The sequence below is a fragment of the Python bivittatus genome, unplaced genomic scaffold (assembly GCF_059951505.1).
Source record: "Python bivittatus isolate LINGU-HERP-01145 unplaced genomic scaffold, Pbiv_v1 ctg000560_np1212, whole genome shotgun sequence".
Taxonomy (NCBI): Eukaryota; Metazoa; Chordata; class Lepidosauria; order Squamata; family Pythonidae; genus Python; species Python bivittatus.
Window position 1 is genome coordinate 7268252 of NW_028277083.1, and position 26000 is coordinate 7294251.

A 26000-nucleotide genomic window follows, 5' to 3' on the forward strand; every position below is an offset into this window, starting at 1 on the left:
GTCAGGGGTCTGATTCACCAGGTCACTGCTTGGCTTCTGAAGCGCCACACTGCATGGATGCAGTCAAAAAGGGCCAAATGTAAATTCAGCTCACTGGAAAAGGCTCTAATGCCGGGAATGGTGGAAGGAAGGAAGGAGAAGAGGATGGCCAGCAGCAAGGTGGAGGGACTCAGTTACAGGGGCAATGAGTGCACCATTGGAAGACCTGAAACACCCAGGTTAGGGACAGATCATCCTGAGATTGTCTGTCTGTGTGGTCACTAAGCGTCAACGCTGACTTGATGGCATATAATCAAATCAATTAATCAATGCAAAGACCCAGCTCCCCTGAGAAACCCATAATGCTGGGAAAGTGGAAGGAAAGAGAAGAAGAGGACGACCAGCAGCAAGGTGATGGACTCCGTTACAGTGGCGATGGGGGCACCACTGGAAGAGCTGAAGGACCAGGTTGGGGACAGATTGTCATGGAGAAAATCTATCTATGTGGTTGCCAGGAGTCAAAAACAACTTGATGGCCCATAATCGAGCAATCGGTTCCACAGCTATTGAATTTCCTGGCCATCTTCTCCACGGACGAACTGAACCTGACCCTGTTTAGCTTTCCAGCATCAGCTGGGTTCATCTCTTCAAACGGCAAGCGGCGATTTGAGATTTGGAGTGGGTTTTTTTCCCCTAGTCGTCGAAAACAACCTGATGGCACATAATCAATGCAGCCTATTTGGGTTTTTGTCAGCCTCTCTCTTATAGGCATGGTCAACAAGGGAATTGGGGGGGGGTGTTGGTTGCCCAAATGTAACGCAGGCGCGGAATTTGGAAATCGCGCTTCTCGTCGCCGCCGCCTCGTCCAAACCCCGCCAAGCTTATTACTCCGCTACGGAAGCCATTGTTTCGCAAGCCGCCTTTGACAGCGCCCCGCGGAAAAGCCGGTCCGCAACTCAGCGCCGCCTGCCTCCCGATTGGGGGCGGCCAGCCAATCCCGGGCGCGCCCGGGAGCAGAAGGCCGCCCCTTCCCGCCCTCGCCGTGGCCGTCTTCTCTCGCGCGATTGGCTGAGGTGGCCGGCCCGCGCGGCCCGCTATTGGCCGTGCACCGCGCGGCCGGCGCGGCGATTGTGCGGTCAGGGCGGGGGCCCGCCGCCAAGCCTGAGGAGAGCGCTGCTGCTGCTGCTGCGGCGCCCGCCGCCCTCCTCCGCCGGCGCGGGGGCCGCCATGTTCTGCTATTCGGAGGGGCTGGTGGTGGCCTTCTCGGCGCTGGTGCTGGCGACGCTGGCGCTGAGCCGGAGCGCCGCGCTGGCCTGCGCGCTGTCGGGCGGCTTCTACGTGGCGCTGCGCCTCTTCAGTCTCGAGCCGGTCGCTCCGCAGCGCGCCCAGCTGGTGGTGCAGCCGCGCGGGAACCCCTCCCGCATCGCCCACCGCGGCGCCGGGCACGACGCGCCCGAGAACACGCTGGCTGCCATCCGGCAGGTCGGTCGCGCTGAGGGTGTGGGTGGCATTTATTGTGTGTGCAGAGTAGTCGTGGGGGTGTGGTGTGGGTGTAGCATTTTGCGTGCCCGGGGCGTATGTAGCATTTATTGGGTGTATAGAGCATTTATTGTGTGCGTGCACGGTAGGCACAGTGTATCTGGGCTGCAAACATGTGGATGGCAGCAAATGCGCACTCCGTGCTGGCGCTTCTCCCGATGAGAAATTTATGTATGGGCGTATACGTATTTGGACACATATGTATAGTGTGTGCGCATATGTATACATATATATGTACAGCATTACTACTGTGTCTGTTTATATTTGGTATGCATCCCATGTGTGCATTCTATGAATTGGTGTGCAGGTACAGTAGGTATTGTGTGGCATATATATATGTATGTATGTATGTATATACGTATATACATATATACATACACACACATACTTACGTACATACAGAGAGAATGCATTGTCTGCATGTGTATAGTATATCTTGTATGCATGTGGGCGCATATCTAATATGTATTACAGTATTTGTGTGTTAGACATACCACATCTGGACTGCAGACATTAGGACATCTGGATGGCAGTAAATGCCCACTCCTTGCTGACAGCTGGTGCTTCTCCAGATGAGAAATTTATGTCTGGGTATATATGTATAAGTACATACAGTATAGTGTGTATTGTGTTTGCATATGCATGTATGTATGTATAGTATTACCACTGCGTCTGCATTTTTATATTTTATATGTATTGTATGTGTGTGGGTCTATAAGTTGGTTTGAGGGCACAGCATGTGTTATGTGACTACATATATGAGGAAGTATGTATTTGCATGTGTATATTGTGTGCATGTGGTTGCATATCTAGTATGTATTGTGTGTAGTTAGATATACTACATCTGGGCTGCAAACATTAGGAGGCCATCTGGATGGCAGCAAATACACATTTGTTGCTAACACGTAATGGTCATCCAGGTGCTTACAGCTCAGGCATGCTATACTGAAAAATTATTATTGGAAAGGTAGCTTGGCAAAAGTCGATGGAAGGAATACTCTAAAGTATAATTACATGAAAGATGGCTTGTGTATGTTTGTGAGTATCTGTAAAACATGACTGGTTGGGAGTGGGGAGAAGTTGCAACCTATGAGAAGTAGAAATAAGCTTTGGTTTATACACTTTGGAGAGCTACATGGGTGAAATTGGGAGAGAAGCCTACAAACAGAAAATAAATTACGCTTGTAAAGGTATCTGGGATAGGCAGCCTGTGTATATGTATATGTATGACTTTCTGGGAAATAGGATGTCTTGAGTATGCACATCTATGGCTAAATCATATTGGTTGCATCAGTACAACATGCTAGACATGACTGAACTGGGGCTGAGCCATTGCTTGACTTACTATAGGGTTGCCTGCAAAATGTTAGAGCAGTAAGAATTGTAAGTATGAATTGTACCCCTTTTATGAATGAAGCAGTGGTGGAGAACTTACTTTTTTTTCTCCAAGTTCATCAACTTGAGAGTCAGTACAACAACGATCGAGAGATAATGGAAGTTGCAGTCCCACGACATTGACCAGAAATGACAGATACAGCCTTTTCCTCAGTCAACAGATAAAACACCTGCCTGTCCTAGAAGCTAGCCATCTTCTAGGAAATTTAGAATTGAACCAGTACATTTAACTCCCCGCTTTGCAGGATAGCTGAAAGTGTAAGGCCTAGGAAAATTAATATTACTCTAAGCTAGTTAAAGCATTATTGTGCATCACCAACCACATAAATCCTATTGATGTTCAGTTATACGTAAATTATACTTCCGATTTAACTTTAAAGGGATAGTGCGACAGGCAGCATGGATTTCAGAAAGTTATTCATTTATTTACAATATTTGCCTCTTGTTCCTGAAGGATCTGAGGGGCTAACAGAAACTCACAGAAATAAAGAAGGTGAGATGGGTCTTCCACTGCTACTTTTACTAAATCAGATGAATCCTAGCAGAGGGCCTTGATGGATTAAAAACCTGTTGGAAGCAAGCAATTGCAATTAAATGCATGATAAACAAAGGAAGGGCTGTGCTTGTTTGGTTTGCAAACGGGAGTGATTAAAACATCCAAGAACCTCCTAAACAGAAGCATCAAATTAGCAAGGGAGATTACCTGCAAATATTTGTGAATCATTAAAGGTAAATATAGTAACTGTCCGCTTCCCAAGATAATGCACGGTGGATTTGATCAGAAGGGAATTTATGAGAGAAGCTGTTTACCCTGTTGTCTTTTTCTAATGGCTTGTAGAAACCAGATTACTAATGCTTTTTGGGTGGCCTTTGCTGATTTCTGAATGGGAACTCTGCCTTCACACCTAACATCATTCTTTTGCATTATAAAAGATGGCATCTATGTTTATTTTCAGCTTTAGTGGCTTCTGCTAGATTGGGCATGAAATTGTAATGGCTTTGCTTTTTCTCCAAATATCCCCATGTAAAGATGATACATATCTGTTGTATCACTTAACTGCCTGATATGACCTGCGGTCTTAACGCGCCCTATTCTTTTGGGTGTTTGCGCAACATGGCTGATCCAGTCAGTGCTACCTTGAGGAAGTCCTTTAACCCCACACTCTGGCAGCACTTGGTCACAGAAGCCCTGTCAGATGAGGAACAACTATTTTGACAGTCTTCCAGCTGCCCCAAAGGGTCTTCCAACCCTCCCTGGTGATGTCAACAAGGGAAAATTTGCATATCTTCTGTCACTGAGCTTTCCAAGTTTGGGATTGCAACCTTGATATTCAAAGGATGAAATGCTGTAGTTTGAACATTTGTTTTTAGTTGCCCCTGTATTTGTAAGTAGCCATTTTGATTAGCCCTCATTGCTTAAGTCATGTTACTCAACCTCAGCAACTTTTGACTTCAACTCCCAGAATTCCCCAGCCAGCATGGGAAAATTCTGGGAGTTGAAGTCCACAGATCTATAAAGTTGTTGAGGTTGAGAAACACTGGCTTGGGTGAAGTGTTAGAGTGGAGGAGCAGAAGGTGGATTGCCAGTGCATTTGATAAACTTTAGCCAAAACAAAGAGTCTTGTAGCATCTTAAAAATCCAAGTTTATCCTCACATAATTAAAAAATACTAACCACAATGCAAGACTATTTATTTATTTATTTATTTATTTATTTATTTATTTATGGTTAGCTGTGAGACTAACAATCTGGATGTTGTTGTTCCTCAACTGGGATCATTGTTAATAAAAGATACATATTGAAGCAAAAAAGTGTTCTTAATTAATTTTTACAAAACTGTACACCCCCATCTCTCTGATTAAGGGATTGCTCTGCTGTTCTAGTTTAATGAAAATCTGACCCTGCTAACATTATTTTAGGGCTATAATTTGGTGCAGGTAGTTTTCATCAAGTTCTGGCTAACAGCCATTTTGCACTTATATGAATGACTCCAGGTAGAATAGGAAACCTTGCAGAGCCTGGCCAAAAACACACCGTTGTTTCAGGTATTGAAAACCAGGTGTCGAGGCTGTAGCTGGCAGACTGGTTTGATCATTTCCAATACAAAGTTATCCGAGCACATTCAGCTAAAAAGCCCACCTTATGTTCCCATGTTCTGTTCTGAAATCCTTGACTTTGTTCCTCAAGGCAGCTGAGAATGGAGCAACAGGTGTGGAACTCGACCTTGAATTCACGGCTGATGGAATTCCTATCCTGATGCACGATAGCACGGTGGACAGGACCACCGATGGCTCTGGAAGCTTACGTGCTTTGACCTTTGCTGAGATTCGACAGTTTAATCCAGCTGCTAAACATAGATTATGGTAAGGGAACAATCTGTAGTTCACTCACATCCCAGAAATAGTTTCTATATAATTTTAATTCTTTTAGAAGTTAAGTTGCAATCCAGAAATGTAATTTCACTGTTGTCTTGTTGACTTGAATGGGAAAGACACGCATATACTTTGTGGATTACAGCTTCCCAATAGAAAGTCATGTCTTCAGGCACTGAAATGACTGATCACTCAGGGATCTTTAAAGGACTTTTAAGAATTTATTTTCCCCTCCTAGTGGAATAGATCCTTAGATCTTTAGTGGTGGTACAGTATGAATGGGAGCGGACTTTTTTTTTTTTTTATTGGATACTTTTCTGTTGAAGTGCACACCTTTCAAGTAGTTGTGGTGATTTTCCTCCAGGAGGGATTACCGTGGGGAAAAAATACCAACTCTAAAAGAAGCTGTTTTGGAAAGTTTGCAACATGACCTCATCATCTACTTTGATGTCAAGGGGCACGCAGATCAGGTACTCTTTTAACAGCTACACATCAAAAGCTTTTCCCTTCCTGTAGAGCTTCCATTCAACAAAAAGTTCTGACGATAAAATGCTGAAACCGACTAAGTGATGTTTTTAATACTGTTTTTTTATTCATGGTCCTAAAGTAATGACTGGCTTAAGGTTTTCTCAGAAATGCTTTTTCTCCAATTCATAGAGCTCTGTTAAGGCAGGGGCAGGTGGTGGAATTTAAAAAAAAATAAGGCACTTACCAACAGCAATCAGTTTTTCTGATTAATATGGAGTAAATTGCATGAAGGTATGTGGCTGTTTGCATAGAGTTATTCTCCTCTAGCACTAGAAGGTAGAAGCTGTCAAACCTTTTATTTGACATAATCAAAAGAGTGAGGCTGGAAGCTTCTTCATTGACTCAAGTGCTGAATTCTGAGTCTTTCCCTAAATCCATGGTCTTTTAAATTAAAATAAGTTGCTGTTTTTGAACGCAGCTTTTTCACGTACATTAGTACAAATACTGTTCCGTTCACCCAGATTGATGTTTTTTTTTAAAGCACTAATTATCTTGCACCATCTGCTCTGCACATGCCACTTTAGTCATTAGCATCTTTTACACAAGAATTGCCTCCAGCAACTGAAAAGAACAAGAAAAAAACTGCCTTTGTCCAATGTTATTTAGAAAAATAATGTTAAGTGTTCTATAGCTCTTTCATGCCATTTTCCTTTTTCTGGCAGGCAGTTGCAGCCCTGAAACATCTCTACCTGGAATATCCCCGGCTGTACAATACCAGTGTCGTTTGTTCATTTATGCCAGATGTTATCTATAAGGTGAAGCTTTCAGAATGTTATTAATATCTCATTATTTCTTGCCACTGTTGACATGATAGGAAGTTTTTGAGTAAGTTAGGTGTTACACAAGGTGCGCGAAATGTATCTCATAGACAGGGAAGCATAGACTATCTTTCAGAGCTTTAAAATAATCTAGTTTATTTTAAAATAGTCAATAGAGTAATTACTGGTCCTTCCTTAAATTGGAAAGTCACTTTTAAGAAGAGTTCATTGGATTAAGCCCATGGGTTGATCACATTCATGTTTTACAATGGCTGCATGGTGAAGAAATGTGTTTTTCTCAGTATTTTTTAATGTTTGTGTGTTCAATTTATAACACTAATACCCCACTTCAGCTCCTTGAGGAAACAGTCAATAACAGGTAATCTTCTGTATGCAATAGGTGGGAGTAGTTATGTTTTAAAGTACAGTAAATATGCATTGAATGAACTACTGATCTTTAAATGTTGTATCATGAAATGCTGAAGCATTTCTGAGCAAGGTCAGCTGTTGAAGTTGGAAGTAAACACTCATGGGGAAAAAAATCAGTGGGGTATTCTTCTAAGTCAGTGTTTTGGATTTTAATGCAAAACAATGTGGATCTTTCTACAACACAATGATTTGCAGTTTGGTTCTCAGCCTTGTTTTTCCTAAAAACCCCAAACTGCCAGAAACCAGGCATTGTTAAATCTCTTGTATTATAACATTATTTAGATATCAGGATGCATGTATTTAGCTTTTGTGTTTGGTCTTTTAGATGAGGCAAGCTGATAGAAATGTCATAACGGCTCTGACCCACCGACCGTGGAGCTTCAGTCATTTCGGGGATGGGAGGCCTCGCTATACATCTTTATGGAAACACTATTTGTTTATGGCCCTTGATGTTATCATGGACTGGAGCATGCACAACTTCCTCTGGCATTTATGTGGCATTTCTGTTTTTCTGATACAGAAAAATTATGTTTCACAGTAAGTTGCACAGCATGACCCAACCGCATACTTGAGTTTAACCAATCTATTGCTGCTAGATTTCTTGATGGGGATTGCATGGAAAAAGAAGGCAAGCTTGCCTCACATTTATGAAACAGAGGCATGAGGAACAGTGGGATTTATACTGAGCCTTTTCTGGATTAATCCCAAATTTAAATGGCTTTAATTGCTTTTTCATGTTTTTTAAGGGAGGTAAGAGAGCTGTATCAAAGCAGTAAAGCACTATTGCTATAGAAATATTTTTAAAATAGGACACAGTGCAACTGCTTGTTCTCTCATATCATTTTTGCCTTCTTCCTTTCAGGGACTATATAAATCGGTGGTCTTCTAAAGGAGTTCACGTTGTTGCTTGGACCGTCAACTCACTTGCTGAAAAAATGTATTATGAAAATGTTCTCCAGGCAAGCTATATTACCGACAGCTTACTAGAGGATTGTGACCCTCATTACTAGCTTGATCTTCTACTGCTTATTGGCTTCATTAGTCAACTAAAGTTCATCAGCAGTGGAACTTTATGATTTTATTTCACGAAGGCTGCATTGCTTCCCTCGGGGGTAAAAAAAATTACATTTCAGATTGCACCAAAGTCTCTTCTTTTTGCTTAGATTGAGATTTCTCATTACTATCACTTTTCATCCAAGAAAGAATTAGTATTTTTAATCAAGTAGGCACGTGCAGCTTAAATGGAAAAAATTATTTGCTACAAGTGAGCTGTACAAGACTAAGGGGGTTGGGAAATTAACTTTTTGGAAAATTCTTGAATGTTCCATTCTGCCCCTGGACCACCCGAAACCTCTGCTGGTCCATGCTGCTTGGGTGGTTCCCCAGAATTAAATCCTCTAAACCAGAAGTGGTTTCAAGGTGTTCTGGGGGTATCCTGGCCCCCAAACAGTCCTGTTTTGTCCAGGACACCAGTTCAGAGAAATGGTCAACTACCCCAGTCAGCATAGTTGAAAGAGAGAATGGAACATTCTACCGTTTTTCCAGTGTTCTATTCCTAAACCTGTGATTTTTGCACATTTCTGGTACACGGCATACAGTAATGGCTGATTTATACTCAATCAAAACAAAATCAAAACAACCAGCTAGACTGACAAAACGTTTAGCCTTCACAAATTACTGGCATGACTTGAAATGTTAGTCTGTACTTACAAAGAACAATACAGGCAGTCCTCATTCAGCAATGGTTTGAAGTTACGACAGTGCTGAACAAATGGTGGCTATGACCTGTCCTCGGAGTTCCGTCCATTCCAGCACCCCCACCGTCTTGTGATTGCAGTCTGGGTGCTTGGCAACTGGTTTGCACTTAGGACTGGTTGCAGTGCCCTGCAATCATGTGATCACCATTTGCAACCTTCCCTTCCAGCTTCCCCAGAAAGTCAGTGGGGAAGCCAGCAGGGAAGTTTGCAAGTTGCTGGGGTAAGTCTCCCCCATCTGCAAACCCTCTCCAAGCCCCTCTGTGCTCACGTAGCACCGGCCAATTGTGTACCCAAGCATACCCTCCCTGACCGAGTCTCTTGCACGCCCCCTCCCCATGCTGTGCTGAGCATCTTGCACACCCTCCCTGACCCTCCTATGCACCCTCGCATGCCCTCCCATGCACTGTCATGCACCCCCTTGTTTCCTCCCCCACCCGGCAGCAGCCACTTACCTGCCTGCAGGCCTGGGACATGCAACTTCCTGCCGGCTTCCCCACTGACTTTGGGGAACGACCGTGGGATTCAGGTAACAACAGCAACAGGGACTGCAGGGATTGCTGTCGCTAAGCTTTACAACCGCATTGCTTAGCAATGGAAATTCCAGTCCCAATTGCAGTCATAAATTGAGGACCACCGGTAGCGAGTGCGGTGGGAACACTTGCGACTATGGCTAGTATGCAAGTATTTTCTGTCTCCCGCCCGCACATGAATTCAAAGTGCATTTTTGATAATAGAGTTAATTTAATCTCTCATAAATATTTAGCAAGGCAGTGTGCAATATATTTTGATGATATATTTTGATGTGATGGGGCATTTAATGAAAAGCTGGGAATGGGAGCTTTTCACAGCTGCCAGGGTTAGGATGCATGGGAGTGGGGTATGTTTACTGCATCTACACTTTTAAAAGTTAGCTTTTGTTCAAGGTTGCATTTGAAACTTGTAGGAAATACTTACACTGAAATTGTTCATGCAAACTTGAAACAGTTCTCTGGACTGCATTTTTCTTCAGTCATTTCTTTGCAGAATTGAGTCTTGTCCAAATATGAAAGAATGCCAATTATTTCTAAGGGATGTTTCCATCAGGATTGAAAGTATCACTTCAGAAAACATCACTGTGTGCTGGAGATTACAGCAACAAAGGCTTTTAAAATAACATATTTTAGATAACTGCTGTAATGGAAACCACAAGAAGGGGAGAAAATGGAGAAAATGAGGATAAATTATCTCATATACCCAGGGCATGGGACCATCTGAAACGTAATACTAAGGAGATGTTACACTAGTGCAAAAACTGGTGCCTTAAAACTTTGCAGCCAAGCATAAATAAAATTCTTGATGTTTCTTAGGAATGCTAAACTTCTCACTTGAATAATTTGGCTAAAGCAGAAACAGGTAGTTGGCAACTGCCATTAATATTGTTCCCAAATAAAAGGTTCCTTATCAACTGATTTAAGGCGCAGCTGCTAAGTCAGACAAAATATGTATTTGTGGTTATAATATTCCAACTTTTGTTTCCCCCAATACATCACTAACCGCTGTTTAAGCTGACATAAAATGTAAATCTGTTCCTGCCTTTCTTTCACCATGCCGCCATACATGTTCATTTAAAGAAATCAATGTTTCCTTTATCATTCTGTATAAATCTCTGTATAATTTCTGTAAAAAAAAAAATCCTTACAATTATAAAAATAAATTTGGAGAGAAAATGATGACAATGCTTAAGGAATTATTCCTGGCAGTTACAATCTGGAATAAGTTATATTACTCCACTATCAGATTTCCATCTTAAAATTGATTAGCCTGTTTCCTCAAGTGTACAGTAAGTTCTGGGGAGAGATTCTTGTCATAAAGAATAGTTTGGCACCTGCATTTTCTGAAGTCATAATAAAGAAAAACCTCAACAAATGTAAAAGCGTACAGTAATTTGATTTAAAAATTCTCATTTTTGGAGTTCTGTCAGTTCCTACTGAGACATTATTTGTGCAAATAGCAGAGTTCTAGATGAGGGGTGCTTGGTGCAGGTGGACATTACTTCACTCCAACTTTCATGAGCTTTCTTCATTTTCCATTTCCCATTCAGCCTCTTGCCTGGCTCTCAAAGCCAAAACCAGGGTTTCAGATACTCCAGCATTCCTGGTTATTTGGCTAGGCTCTGTTACAAGCAAAAGGAAGAAGAATGGTGTAATTCATTGAAGGCATCCATGTTCCTAATAGCCCCTTTAGGTTTTCTTATCCCAAAGCACACCAAACTGCCATAGGTAGCCCCACTGAACACCCGATTCTCCTGCCCTGGATATCCATGCACTTGTGTGGTCATGTGGTTAGCGAAGTCATGCTGATTTCTAGGGACGTTGATTTCTTTACCTCTGTAGAGTTGGGGAAGACTACATGATATTTTGGAGACAGAAAAAAAAAAAGATCTACCAATAAACTTTGGTTTTGCCACCAAATTTCAGTGACACAATTTGGGATACCCTGAGGTTTATTTCAACCCTTTTATAGAAGACTACATAAGTAGGTTTCCCTTTCTCCTATCCTACAAACCAAGTACCAGGAGAAGCTTTGCTGACTTAGGACTTCCCTGCAGCCTCTTTCTACACACTTGACCCATTTGATTTATGTCACTTCCCCTTCCAGACAAAGTTGACTTCCGGTGACTACAGAGTTATCAAGTACCTTTCTCCTAGACACGTTTTGACTTCCCAATCTAGTCCCAATACAAGCATTAATCATAGTTTACTTAATGTTTTGAGATAAGCAATATCAGCTAGGTATTGCATGCTTGATTATGCATGCTTTCAATTTAGCATGCTGAAATTAACTTTATTTTGATGAAAAAGACCCCAAACACCCATTGTGTAGGGCACTGATATAACTGTTCTGCCTAACGCTCTTAGTACTTACCGTGAGTAAAGCTGGTCATCGCAGGGTATCTAGCAGACTGAAAAGGAGACGATAATAACTGATTTGAAATACAGACCACTGTTTTAAAAATTAAAATGTTAACTCTTTAAACATATTCTGTGTCTCTGATGTTTATCCTGGTAGTACTCATTCATACTACCGACTTAAAACACTGGTAAAAAACCCAATACATTAATAATAAAATACTTCTCTGCCCTAGTGGAAATTAGGTTAGCCTCTCTGCTTTTTGTTAGCAGCAAATTCACAATGGGACCTATTACTGACTTTGTACTCCACACATACTGAACACTTCCCACAGCCAAAAGACTTCTACATCAACTAGTTGACTTGCTAATCAGTTAAAAGAATGATGCTAATGCTGTTCAGACAATTAAGGCAATGACCACGACTGCTGGTCATTTGGAGGTAAAGTTTACATACAAGTACATGGCAATACATAGACACAAAATAAGAGAAGAACCCAATATTGCTGTGTTTTGCTATCCTGGGAAAAGGAAAGCAGAAGAATCCTAGCATTCACCTCTCCCCAAAGATCTCTGTAAACTTCATTTTTTCTTGGGTTCCTTCCCTGGCCTGCTGCCTTCCTCAATCTGTTGCTCTTTAGGTTGGTTGGCCACATGGCCAAGAGATGGAAATTAGGGAAGTTGCAGTCCAACCCATCTAGAAAGTACCAAACTGGAGAAGGCTGTGCCAAGAACTATCAGAAGCACAGCACAGTGCAAAAATAGAGTTTCCATCTGGTGGAGACACTGATTGGAGACACTGCTAAGAACATTTATGGTTCAACTGTCTTCATACAGTCTGGATTATCATTTCCATCATCTCCAAACAGTATCAACATGATATAATCCAGATGGGTCAAACAATAAGGCCAAGGCTGGCAAAGAAAAAAAAAAAAAAGGCTGGCAAAGAAAAGAAAAAAAAAAGGGAGGTGAAGTCCAACCTATCTAGAGGACAGCATGGAGGGGGTAGTTAGCATCTGCAATTCAAATGCCTTTATTCAAAGGAAAGTGTTCCGAAGTTTGTTCTTCCTCACCCACACCACACCCTCTATTACCTCAGTAGACAAAGCTCTCTCTTCCATCCACGGGGAGTGCTCCATGCAGCTGGGCAGGAAAACACGGATTTGTTCCTTAGGCAGCTGGTTCAGAGAGAAATCCCTCTAGAAGACAAATCAAAATTAGACTTACCTTCTGTTCTTGACTAGTGTTCTGTGCCACCAATGACACACCCACCACCAGCTTCTGATAAGAAATTCAAGATATTTATTGCAGTCATAAAGCTTTCACCGAAGTCACACAAAGCATGCTACAAACCCAAAACTTTTTGCAGGCCTGAGACCTCATTTTAGCGAAATAATTCAGAGAGACAAACTCAGCTTCAGAAAGATCCAATCGCAGTCCATTTCTAAGCCATGCATCCAGGTAACCCAACAACAGCATACCGACAATGTCAAAGCTGGGGAACGGTTTGCCCCAAAGAGCTGGTCACAAAAGCCATCCTGCTTATCTAGCCGGGAATATCAGCTTGACTATTTGGCTGGGTCACGCTTCTTTCTTTCAAGTAGATGGCCAGAGTTGCCTGGCTCTTCTCAGTTTGTGATGGGTTGCTGGCCTTGGGACCTCTTCTAGTTCTGGCTTTTGGTCAGCTGACTCACCCTGCACCTAGTTGATCCCCAGGTGTGCTTCCTTCAGCTAATTCTTTGGTCCAGGCTGAGACTCAGTCTGGTCAAGCTCCTTAGCTTCTGAATTTCAAAACTCAGACAAATCCCTCACCACAGGGTACAACTGACCAAGCTGTTCCCCTGCACACGCGTACTGCCTGCCTGGTTTCTCTGCCTTTAGCTCAGTCTGCTCTTGTCATAGATCTCAATTAATTATGTGAGGTTTGGTATTATACCAAGGGTCTCCTGCGGTCAGTGGTGCACTGGTAAATGTTTAACAACCTGCTCTCCCCCACAAAAAGTATGCACATACATACCGTCAAAAGACCTGATCCACCGCCTAGTCTTTTGCATTCACCTCCGTCCCGAAAGACATGCTGCTGAGTGTCAGGCCCAGCCCAAGAACAACGGTGAAACAGTCCAGTCCAGTCCAGTGCCTTTATTTGCTTACACCTTATAGACAGAATCTTGCCAAACTCCATCTATACTACAGCAACTAGTGGATCTACCCTGGGAGATTCTAGGGAGTGGCTATCCTGAATCTCTTACTCTTCTCACACTCCCCCTGCGGACTATGCTGCCTCTTGCCTCCTCCCCCCTCCTGGAATGCGCCCCCTCCTTCCCGATAGCCTTGATCCCCCACATCACTCTCCTCCTTGTAGATACATTCCATCACACCAAGCTCTTCCAGCACCTCCAGGTCTCACTGACGCTGCTGGCTCCATTGTAGTTACAGCGCAGCACCGCTAGCCACCAAACAGCTGGTGAGTGCACCAGCCATCTTGCTCACCTCTGCTCTCAATTGGCTTGCAAAATTCCAGAACATTTAACAGGCTCCCGCAGGCTAGTACAAGCCAGCTCCAGTGCACCATATTGTCCACCTTGGTGTCAGAGCCTGGTTCATCCCCTGGCAGGCTACTGTGCTGGGCACAGCCAACGATAGCTCTGATCAGTCCACAGGAATGCTGTCACTAGTGCTCTCCCCTCTGTGGGAAGAGGTTCTGGCTTAAAGAGGCTGAGACCCTCTTTAGTCTTAACTCTTCTTTTTAAGGATTCCCTTAAAGTACCATACCATCCTTTGGCACAGTGTGTCTCAACCTCAGCAGCTTTAAGAAGTGTGGACTTCAACTTCTGGGAGTTGAAGTCCATACATCTGAAAGTTGCCGAGGTTGAGACGCACTGCTTTTGCATGATCCATTTTTCTGAATTCCTTATCACCATCTGCTGGCAGTCCTAAGAAACAACAACTCACCGTAAGGCATTTTCCCCAAATCCAGAACTGGCTAAATACAGTAATGGTCACTCCAACTCCCATCCAAAGTCTTTTTTTTTTTTTTAGATTGTCCACCTATCTTAAAGTTGCCACAGCTGAGCAACACTGTTATAGAGGGTACAGTATAGCAGGCCATGAACTGTAGTTTCAACAGCCCCTTATCCACAGGGGCACAGTCTCAGCTCTAGGGGACCTTTTTTGTATCGGCCCTCCAACACTGCTGTGGGGAGAGCGCTGAAGCACGCTAAAGTTAGTCTTCTTCGGAATTTGGAAACAGTTATGTGGCTGTACCTCACAGGTTTCTAAAAATTCAATCGCAAATTTCCCCCATCCCCTTCCCTCCGGGTTTATCTAAGTTTGGTCTCATGTTAGCTAGAAATTCAGCAGTTTCCCAGTGCTCAGAGGGCAGGATAACGTGTATACCTGGAGCTGCAGAGAAGACCATTCTTTCCAGCCAAAAGACTCCACCACTAAAGTACCAACACAAACCATGAATGGATACACGTTCTCCCCCTCACCTCCCGACAATTAGTGAATCGCCTTTTTCAATCTGCAGTTTTCCAAATAAAAAATATTTTGGACTGGTTCACATGCTAAGCCATTACACAGTGTGCTTGGCTTGACCTTAGTCACTGTGGTTTATGAGACATGGCTTCACAGCTTAGCATGTTAGTGGATCCCAGACAGTTGTGCTTTATTCAGTAAACCATTATTAAACAAAGAGCGTATGCAATGGGTACATTTGGTCTTTAAAAGCCCAGATCTGCAAAACTAACCTCTGGTTGCCTTCCCAAACACAGCAACTTAGAAGCTTCCAGTGCCCGTAATTGCTTCAGTAGAAACATTTTATCTTTGCCTGCCTACAAAATCAAGAAACAGTTAAATAACAAGGGATGATGGGTTAGAGGGATTCATTTGATATTTTTCTTTAAAAAATTAACAGGTAAACTGAGCAGTCAAACACCTCTCTTGAAAACTAATCCTTCCTTTGTTTTATTTATTAAACGCATTTCTATCCCGCCACAATCAAAAAGACCCTCAGTGGCTTACATAGAGTCCTAAACTTCCACAATAAAATCTGAAATTAGACAGAAACATCATAAATAACAACCATAAAACCACACTAACCCAAAACAACAATAAAGGTAATAAAAATAAAATAAAATTACAGATACATTACAATCTGTTCAACAAAGCAAATGCATATTTTAGAATCACAGAGCTGGAAGAGAGGTTGGAAAGCCTTCTAACCCAAAGCTAAAGTTCCCTGAAAGGTGCCTGTCTAGCCCTGTGATTCTTAAAGAATGAACTGTAGGCCACTAGGTGATCTGCTGTACTTCCCCACATTCACTGGCCAGAACTTACTTGCTGCCTTAGATCTTCCCTCGAGTGACCAGTAAATGCTTAATTTTAGATTATATGTTTAGTATAACATTTAGCTTAAAAATACATTTTTAAATAGAGGGAATAAGAAGGCATAAACATATGCAACTAAAGGATTATTTTATTTGCCAAAAAACCTAAACTGCCATATTTGTAAAGATAAAGTCATGGGGGAGGGGGTGTTTGTTTATCTGGGTGGTCCCTGAAATTCCCAAACTTTTATATGTAGTGACCCACAGTTGCAGAAAGTTTGAGAAACGCTGGTCTAGCCGCTGCTTGAAGACCTTCAGTGATACAGCACCCACCCCCTGTAGAAGCAACTACTGTAGTCAACCTTCTCAAATTGTTTCTCCCCATATTCAACAGTAAGATGCCCTCCTGTAATTTAAGCTAATTTGACTAGATCCCAACAGAGTTTCTCTAAGAAAATACTTACATTAACAATTTGCTCTTGTAGGAGTTTAACCATTGTTTTTCGCCCACTGATGATTTGCCAGTAAAGATATGTGATCATCCTAAAACAGAATGCAGAAATTAAAACTCAGTCTTTATTGGTCAATAAACTATGTTCCATATTCTTATTCATTGTTTACTTTTTAAAAAAATATATTCCTCAGCCAAGAACCCCAAACTGTGCCACCAGACAGAATAAACAACACGAAGTTTGTAGGGCCCATAATCTATAGAAGTGCTGCATTATGAAAGAATTCATTTAACAAATGGGTCACCTTCCTTCCCCAACCCACCTCTTTTTCCTTTATGGGAAACTTACAGCACAATGATGGAAAGGATGAAGAAGAAAAAGGTGCTCTCGATTATGTTGTGATAGATCCACACTACCCATCCTGAACTCGGGTAAGAAGCCAGGAGTGACACCCACCCAGAAATAGCCTCAAAGGTAGTTGTCAGACCTCGGAAAGGACCACATGCTTCTGAAGGCTTCCGTCTTGGAAAATAAAGGAAAGAAAAAAAGCCAGGTTCTTCTTATACAAATATAGCCAGTTTATATGTTTGTTGAAAGAAACACTCACAGACGCTGGGCAACATCAGAGACATCACTAGATATCTGCTGGAACCATGTCCCTGTGGAGATCTGCAAATCCTGAGATCTCTGACTTTGTTGAGAAGGGCTACCATGATGGGCAAGACTAGGGACAGGATCGAAGAGGACTCCACATGAACAGAGGAGCTGCCAGCCCCTTGAAGTAGGCCATGTCAAGAAGATGCACGGCTCTTTATTGTTGTAGATAGACCAACAGAATCTTAAAAGCCTATCCAAGCTTTTCTCTGCCCCATGTTATACCAAACAAAATCAATGTGGGGTTATTTTGGGTTTCTTTCTCATGCCTTCCTCTTTCTCAAGACTGGATCATCTTTTTCTGAAAGCCCCCCACCCCCCTTTAATGGTTTGCTCATTCCTTCTCCATTCCCAAAGTCAGATCTGCATTCCTTCACAGGGACACAATGGATCCAGAGGAAGCGAATAAACCAATGACCAGCTGCATCTTGCCTGAGGGTCCTCCAAAGCCTGGGCTGAAATGCCAAATAAGGCCCTGAAGCCACTTGAAAAGGGTGGACCAAGGAGCTTCTGACCTCCAGACGGTGACTGCGATGACCGAGAGGACTCCAGTGAAAGATGGGAAAAAGAGCAGGAAAACAAAGATGGTGTTCATCTGTGATCCTCGCCAAGCTTTGCGGGGCTGCTGGCAGTTCATCAACAGGCTGATCTGGAGGAGCAAGCCATAGAGACCATGGGCAGATCAAAGAGGTGCAGTCTTTTGGTGTTCCCACCATCAAAAGATTGACCTCTGAAACCAAAGGGAGCCAAACAGCGGCAGATACAAAAAGGCTGTTCATCTGTGAAGCAGGCAACCAAACTGCCCACTTTTTAGGATCTTTGGGAGGTAGGGGGGAGCAAAGGCAGAAACAGATGTCTTAACACATCTTGCCACCTAAAATCAGTAATTTGTTGTCAAATTTTGATGGGGTCAACTTGTAGGCCACCAAAAGGAGCAGTGAGGCACATGCATACCTTAAGCTTCCCCCCTCCCCTGTAAAAGCCATAATACATGGTAGGTTTGGCTTAAATATGTAGCTCATGCATTAGGGCTTGATCAATCGATTTGATTACTAGCCATCAAGTCATTGTCGACTCTTAGCGATCACATAGATAGATCTTCTCCATGATGATCTGTCCCTAATCTGTCCCTTCAGCTCTTCCAATGGCACCCCCATCGCCACTGTAACTGAGTTTAGGGCTTAGCAGTATGTATGAACCAGGCCACAGTAGCCTGGGTTAGCAAACTGGGTGAGCCCTGACCATTCCTCATTCTTGTACTGTTCCAGAGTGCTATTGATCATCCCGCTGAATGAAAGGAAACTGAACTGTGAGTCCATATACAGTATGTAACAGCAGGAGGCTTGAGGGAGAACAATGGAATTATGGCTGGCAAGGAAAAATCACAAAAAGCAGCCTAACCTTTTTCACGCAAAATATTATAAAAAATGTTATCATCTGGATGGCAGGAAGCAGAGGGGAGAAGAAGATCCCAATCCTGAAGAAGAGGGGGAAAAAAGACAATTGAGTAAGAATTCAAGGACAGAGTTCTCTTCGTATGCCATTCAATGTAAGTAGAGACTATTTTTTGTGTTTGGATAAAAATGCCGGATATGTGGCCCACTCTGTGAATGGTGACCTGTGACTGGTCTGGAGAGATCATATGCACAGAGGTAAGCAAACCCTGTATCAGCCAACAGAGGTTAGACCACACTTTCTCAGTTCCAACAAAGCAGGAAGTGATGGCTTAATGCATAAGAGGGGAGAGAAACTACAAGCTGTAAAATGAAATTCCCAACTATCAATGGAGCCAAGGTCTCCAACGATCAGTCCAGCAGAGAGCAGGGAGAAATAACCCCATAGTTTCCCTGAAATATCAAGATTCTTCCTAAGAAATTAAGAACAACCTGAATGTGCTAAGAACCTTCAACTTGATCTACAGTCATTCTCACTATTCCTGATACTCAAGCTATGAATGCTGCTGTTTCAATAGCTAAAAAATCAATGCCCAGAAAGAAGAAACACCATTTTCAGACTGGGAACAGCAAAGTATTTCACATTGCATCATCACCACCACCACCACCACCACCACCACCTCCTCTACTTTAGGGTTAGGTTTCTTCGTTTGTTTTCACAACTTTACATAGAGTGGAATGTTTTTGGTTTTTTGCTTTAAATCGTACTAGGACTTTAGGGAGCCAGTTGCATCAGCCCAGCAACACTTATTTTTCTGAGCTCCTGCCCTTTCAATTTCAAGTTACTTTATAATAATATATTTTAATTACTTTGGGGGGGTTTTTAGCTAATTTTTAGTTAAGTATACTAGGTTACAGTCGACTTATTAGATTTTTATTAGACTTATTAGATCTTTTTCAATTTAATCATAATTTCTTCGGGCGAGATGAACGTGGAGACAAAAGGCATAGGCAAAAGATTCTGAGTGGATTTGAACGTGGGAAAACGAAAGAAACAACATGGCATCAGTCTGGGTCCCCTTTCTTCATCAAAGTCTGCTAAATAACCAACAATAGAAGAACATTTGATATGAAGGGAGCCAGTTTTCATCTTCCATGCCATCACCCAATTTATATCAGGACATTTATCAGCAATATTTAGAAGCTTGGGCAATTTCCTCTGCAGTTTCTGTTGACTCAGAGACACAATAATTCAGATGCATTCAAGCATACGACAAAGGAAAAACTGCAAAAATCTTCAAAATGTGATTTTTCACTCACCATGTCAAAGTCTGAGCGTAGATCAAATCCAAAACATTTCGAGCAATGTCAAATTCTGGCACTCCAAGTTTTTTATAGCATTTCGTGCCAATAAGTCTGAAATGGCACATTTTTCAGTTACAAAGTTTGGCGACATCTTTCAGAACAGATTATGCAGCAGCTCTACAGAAAGACATTCTCGATGTGTGACAATTTGTAAGATATCTTTTTTCAAAAGGGAAGCTGTTCTTTCGATCAGCTGATTATCAGGAGTTTCTTTGGAGCACAATTGACTGGGCAAAAACAGGCTATAAATAAACTACTGTAATCTAGAACTGTCATTTATCATCTTGCAAGGGATACCAAGTTTCCAACCCCTAATTTTTAACAACAGCATTACAGTAGCATTTTTTAAATTTGGCGGCTGAAATGAAGAACGGTTGGGGTACCGCAAGGTAGACTTTCATGCAACCCCTTCTTCCCTGAGTTCCATTTGGAAACTGAAAACGAAATCCTGGTTTCTGGATATGCTTGGAAGGATTCTATTTTTTCCACTTTTAAATGAATATCCTTTGCTCCTGACAATTGGTTGTAGATTTGGGAGTTCTGCTGATATAACTGTGGCCCATCAGACATGTCTCTAACCTGCCTATCCCTATGTCAGAATTTCCAATCCAAATGTAGAAATATGAAAGTTTTATTTGAGTCAAATACAGACATATGCACATACCGTAGTAGATATTCACCAAAGAATGAACCTAGGAGGCAGCATACAAAGTCTGCTATGAGCAGCCTGTATATATCTTGGCCAACCATGGTCTCCCAGCACTAATGAGGAGAACAGATTAGAAGATGGTCATTTAGTTCACGCAACATGTTAAAGCCAGATCCAGATCTGTGGACATCAACTCCCAGAATTCTCAGCTGTGGCTGTGCTGGCTGGGAAATTCTGGGTAAGAACATCAACATGCCTGGAAAATATCTAGGTCAGAGAAGGCTGAGCTAAGCCGTCAAACAGTTTATTTGATTCTTGTTTAATGTACTGTGTGAACCCAGCAGTCATCCTTTAGTAACCATCGTTTATGGCTTAATGTATTGTACAAAACCAGCCAACGGCAGTTTGATCAATAAACCCTAGGTAGATAAACCATGGCTTAGCCCAATCTGTAAATCCAACTTAAGTGAAAGAAGGCCTCACATCACTTTCTAAGGAATTTTACAACAGTACAGAAACATGTTTGAAAACCTACCTCTACTTTGGATATAGCCACTATGTTGAGCCAGTAGTAGCAGAGGATTCCAATGATAGATATTTTCAGGATGATATTCCTACAAAGAGGAAGCAACAGCTATCAGGATTCAGAAGCATGGGACGCACACAACTGTTTCCTACAAGTCTGCTCTGAAAGGTTTGAAGTTGGGAATTTGAAGGCAATGTTCTGCTCATGGAAAAATACCTGGAAAAGAACTATTTCCTTCTCTCTCCCCTGTCATAGCATTGTGTAATGCGGTGTTTCTCAACCTTGGGAACTTTAAGATGTGTGGACCACACAAAGGGATTGTTGTGGGGGAAAATCGGAGGAAGGGGTCCTATTTCTGCTGCCTTGAGCTCCTGAAGGCAAAGCAGAATATAAATCTAACAGATCAATAAATACGTTCAGTAAAGAATATCTGGATGGGTTATTATGGTGTGGTTCACTCTAAAGGAAGGTAAAAACCACCACAATGTACCTGATAATAGCAGTGTAGATCTGGTGCCTGGGATAGGTGAACTTTTCAACCAAGCTGGAAAACGAGTATAGGAAAGGCATCACGTGGTTGAGGAGGCTCACCACGATAGGCAAAACCAGCGTGGCAGCTTCATTTGTCAGCTTGGTGTTTTCCTGGTTCAGAAATAACTTGAAAGGCGGTAGAGAGAGAGAGCGAACCTACGTTAAGAGCTCAGAGTAATTTCCTCAAGTCTTAGTCATTCTATATTCGCAAATGTATTGTAGAAATGGAAAAAAAGAAGGGGCAGAAGTTATCCCCTGGCATTGTGAAAGCCCATTTACATTTTGCAGTCCATCTTGGATTATGTTTATTATTTATTTGTTTATGAACTGATGGTTTCAACAAATATTTACGTTCACGTCATGTCTAACAACCAAGCATCCACAGCAACTGTGTGCAAAGACCCCAACTGCAAATCAGCTCACGAGGCTGTTACTTGAATGAGGAGGAGGAGGAGGAGGAGGAGGAGAACTTCCAACCAGCAACCTTGGGAGGGATATCAAGTAAACAGATTTATTTTACACTTCCTGGACTTTTAGACAGGCTGGTGATTGTGGCTTCTCACTCCCTCCAACCCTCTTCAGTTTGAAAAGCAGTTCTCAGCTCAACACTCGAAATCATGGCAAACTGCTCCAACTTCCTAGATGAGGGATAGACAGGTTGAGAGCGCCAGTAACCTCTGCCCCAAAGTAGGCAAGGTCAGGATGAAGAACTGGGTAGGCCCCAAGCTAGACCCAATTTCAATTTTAATTTACTCCTCCAGGGTTTTCAATATTTCTCCATCCTTCATTTCTGCCTCATTAAAAATGACAACTTTGTAGCAATGTTTGGAGAAGCTCTATGGGCTACACCTACATTGGGGTGGGGGAGAAATACAGTGGTACCTCTACTTACGAACGCCCCTACTTACGAATTTTTCGAGATACGACCAGCTCCGGCCCCAAAAATATACCTCTACTTACGAACTCGCCTCAACTTACGAACCAGATCCGCGGCCATTTTCCGCCCGTTCCACGTGGTCCGCGGCCATTTTCCGCCCGTTCCATGTGGTCCGCGGCCATTTTTCTGCCCGTTCCACGTGGTCCGCGGCCATTTTCCACCCGTTTCACATGGTCCGCGGCCATTTTTCCGCCCCTGACACGTGGTCCGCGGCCATTTTTCCGCCCTGCCGCGTGGTCAGTGGCCGTTTTTCCGCCCCTGATGCGTGGTCTGCGGACGCCGGAATGGATTAACGGTAATTACATTGAACCTTATGGGAAAATTTACTTCGACTTGCGACCAACTCGACTTGCGATCAGAGTCACGGAACGGATTAAGTTCGTAAGTAGAGGTACCACTGTATATTGTCCTGGGGAGTCAGTCCTTCTATCCAAGCTCAACACACTGTTGAGAGCATGCAGTCATGTTTAAAACCCACTCCCAGGGACATTACATATTTGTTCATTATTTAATACAGGTATGAAAAAGCAAAGAAGGTGCCAGGGAATAAAATAATCGCACCTAACCTCTAAATTAATAAGGCAAAAGAAATAAATGCCAGCACACGAAGCCACCGCAGAGCCCAACGAGAGAAACCATGCGGCCAGATGAATAGAGATGCGAGAAATCCTCTGCTTCAGAGGAAGCTTCAGAGATTCAGTACGCATTTCAGAAAGGGTCTCCTAGAATTAAAAAGAGCGGTTAAATAAGTTAGAAGCATGGGACATGAATTCAAGTCTGGCTTTGCACTCAACAACTGCCCTAAAGTTTAGAAGGCCTGGTTGGGAATGAGTTAGCAAAAGCAAGGGGTAGCAGTAAAAGGTTGTTTGGTGGATTGAGTATGAATATCATCTTCTGAATCAAATATTTCCCCACCCTACTTCCCAAAAGGAGACCATCAAAGGATGGTAGCAAAGGAATGGTGAGAAAGCCATGGACCACAGAACACATTATTTCCTGCTGTGTCAACTGTCCTGAGAAAAAGTGACATCTTGATGCATAAATAATTTACTCCCTGCCTTAGGGTGACTTCTCATACACCTTCTCATAAAATTCCAATTCAATCAAAATAACACATGGTTAATAAAATTGTAATAAAACCAACTTAACACTGACCTTTTTTTAAAAAAAAAAAAGCTTTCTTCAAAATCATGCCAGCCCAACCAGGTTAAACAACGTCACACATTATACAAATGGGGCTAGTCAACATTTCAGATATATTTAACCATAAGCACTGTTCCCCAACCTTGCTTTTTTCCTCTTCCCTCCCCACCCTTCTTTCCTTCTCTAACCGTATCCTTAAACTGGAAATCTTCAGACATGGGTTATATTTTTCATTAACTACCTATACACTGCTCTGTTTTTTTCTGAAGAGCAGAAGGAAAAGGGTAGAAATAATATGGCGTCACGTATTGGTATTATTACTATTATTTTAAAAAAAGGTATCAGTCCACCAGGAGAACAGGCAGTCTTACCACTGGCTACAGACTATCCATTCTTACAGATAAAAATACCAGTCATCACCCAGGGACCAGAGGTCTTTCTAACTGGTCTTTGGGCCACAATGACCAAATTGATGCTCCCAGAGGGTTCACAAGTGGGACATGAACATTCTCTTCTATGCTCCCAGAAACTAATATTTTGCCTCCAATCTAGCGAACATACAATCAGGACCAGCGGCATTGCCTTCTATGGACTTGAACCCATTTTTCAAGCCGCTGAAATTGGTGGCTGTCACATCCTTGGGGCAGGGAATTTTTTTAAATAGATAAATTCCTTGGTTTAGATCTTCTGCAAATCCGTGCTAGTATCTCACTTTCCTTACCTATCTCAATGCGACCGCCATCATCTTTACCTTGATCTGTGTGCTGATATTTTTCTGATTCATCTGTACGGCTTTCTCGCCGATTATGCTGAAGTCCCAGATGCAAAGGAGCTTGGCAGCGTTTCCAGAGCGCATCTGAGGCATAATGACATTGCTATGGAAGGATTTTGCCATGCTGTAGAGGGTAGGGAGAAAGAGAAAAGATGGCAGGCATCTTTATGTGCATTTTCCACATCTGCAATGGAAAAAGGTTCTATAAGTGTCATCTGGAATGCTGTATTTCTGTCTGGCTTATCCTTTGCTCTGCCAAGGGTGCTGGCCTGGTGGCCTGCAAGGGTACTTACAGACAGGCCCCGGTACAGGCCCCAAAACATACATACACACATAATTTTTTTAAATAGCTGAAATTTTGCAGAATTGGCAAATGCCTTGGCAGATTGGGCAGCCAATCTCATGGGAATACATGTATGTATATGTGCATGCATATGTAAGTATGTCTCTGTGTGTGTGCATGTATGTTTACACACGTATATACACACACACAACACATATATGAAGTTCCACTGAAAGGAAAACTGCTCCACCAATCTGCAACATAATTTGTTCAGATCTGCCTCATTGTGCTGATGACACCCAGCCAAATGTCCCTTATTCGATGCATTCCAGTCCTTAGGCAGGTATTTGTTTGCTCTGCCATTGTGGTAACTCAGCATTCTTGTGGCCCGTTCTTTCTCTGATGCAACTGCTAGGGAGAGGCTGTGTACCCGAGTCCAATTACAAGCCGCGTGATAATAAAGCAAGGAAAAGAATGAAAGGAAGGGCCTAATTACGCGTATTCAAAGGAGTAAACTGCTTCACAGGTAATGAAGCTGCAAGTTGCCCCAGCTGTTCCTTTTGCTTTTCATTCCAAAAAAAGAAAAACAAAGGTGAGAAACCACTTTGGGAGAGATTATTTGGAGTGGTAAAACAGGGAAGGGGATTGTTGTGAATTTCTTCTGCTCTCCAAACCCAAGATTCTGCTTTTTAACAGTTCTTCAGTTTCAAGTCTGCAGGCCCAGACCCATGCTCTTTCTTGTACGTATCTGGAAACCGTGGAGCAATGCCCCAAAAATAAGATTTAACTTTAAGTTGGCCCCCAAGATTCATAGAAGTGACCATGGGATGTTTCTTTCCTTTTTAGAAATCCATTTTGTTTAATAAAACCAAATATTCAGCATTTAAGGGGAACATTCAGGAGAGATTTGTATTTTGAAAGGACAGCAGTTTCACGCCAGGCTTTTGAGCCTTGTCAGCAATGACCTTCCTTTTGCTAAAGACTATTAAAGCTGCCCAGGACTGACTTAACACATTACATTTCTGTCTTCAACCTTTGCCAAAACTGCAATAATTCAGTTTTCTTTCTCGCTCTATCACACTGTGAATGGGACAATGAAAAATTATTCCAGCGTTGAGCACAGGGTGATACTTAGACACTATTTTCTTAGTTGTCAGCAGATAAAGCCTAAACTGCCATTACATCCACTTCTGTAACAGAATTATTTTTATGCTTAAGTAATATTCAAGAGTCCAACCCTTTTGTCTTAATAAAACGTATGACTCTTTGAAATTACAGAATTTGGAAAATACAGAGGTATCCAATTATATTCCACCTCTCT

At 42.4% G+C, this 26000-nt stretch overlaps 2 protein-coding genes across 2 annotated transcripts in view; one reads left to right on the forward strand and one right to left on the reverse strand.

The window, feature by feature from the left end:
• Positions 1 to 1049: 1049 nt before the first annotated feature.
• GDE1 (glycerophosphodiester phosphodiesterase 1) lies at positions 1050 to 10466 on the forward strand. Its single transcript, XM_007437921.3, has 6 exons — positions 1050 to 1461; positions 5101 to 5276; positions 5650 to 5755; positions 6476 to 6568; positions 7326 to 7537; positions 7863 to 10466. Exons 1-6 carry the CDS (start codon positions 1207 to 1209, stop codon positions 8008 to 8010), a joined length of 990 nt encoding a protein of 329 aa, XP_007437983.2. The 5' UTR covers positions 1050 to 1206; the 3' UTR covers positions 8011 to 10466.
• TMC5 (transmembrane channel like 5) overlaps positions 10419 to 26000 on the reverse strand; it is a 30161-nt gene continuing 14579 nt past the window's right edge. Inside the window, exons 11-24 of the mRNA XM_007437922.4 lie at positions 24376 to 24520; positions 23048 to 23203; positions 21504 to 21670; positions 21023 to 21101; positions 20503 to 20600; positions 19794 to 19889; positions 18481 to 18556; positions 17595 to 17728; positions 16774 to 16947; positions 16438 to 16516; positions 15395 to 15478; positions 12740 to 12844; positions 11662 to 11698; positions 10419 to 10909 (exon numbers count right to left, since the gene is read on the reverse strand). Of these exons, the coding sequence (XP_007437984.3) occupies positions 10803 to 10909; positions 11662 to 11698; positions 12740 to 12844; positions 15395 to 15478; positions 16438 to 16516; positions 16774 to 16947; positions 17595 to 17728; positions 18481 to 18556; positions 19794 to 19889; positions 20503 to 20600; positions 21023 to 21101; positions 21504 to 21670; positions 23048 to 23203; positions 24376 to 24520 (1537 nt within the window). The 3' untranslated portion in view covers positions 10419 to 10802. The remainder of the gene's footprint in view (positions 10910 to 11661; positions 11699 to 12739; positions 12845 to 15394; positions 15479 to 16437; positions 16517 to 16773; positions 16948 to 17594; positions 17729 to 18480; positions 18557 to 19793; positions 19890 to 20502; positions 20601 to 21022; positions 21102 to 21503; positions 21671 to 23047; positions 23204 to 24375; positions 24521 to 26000) is intronic.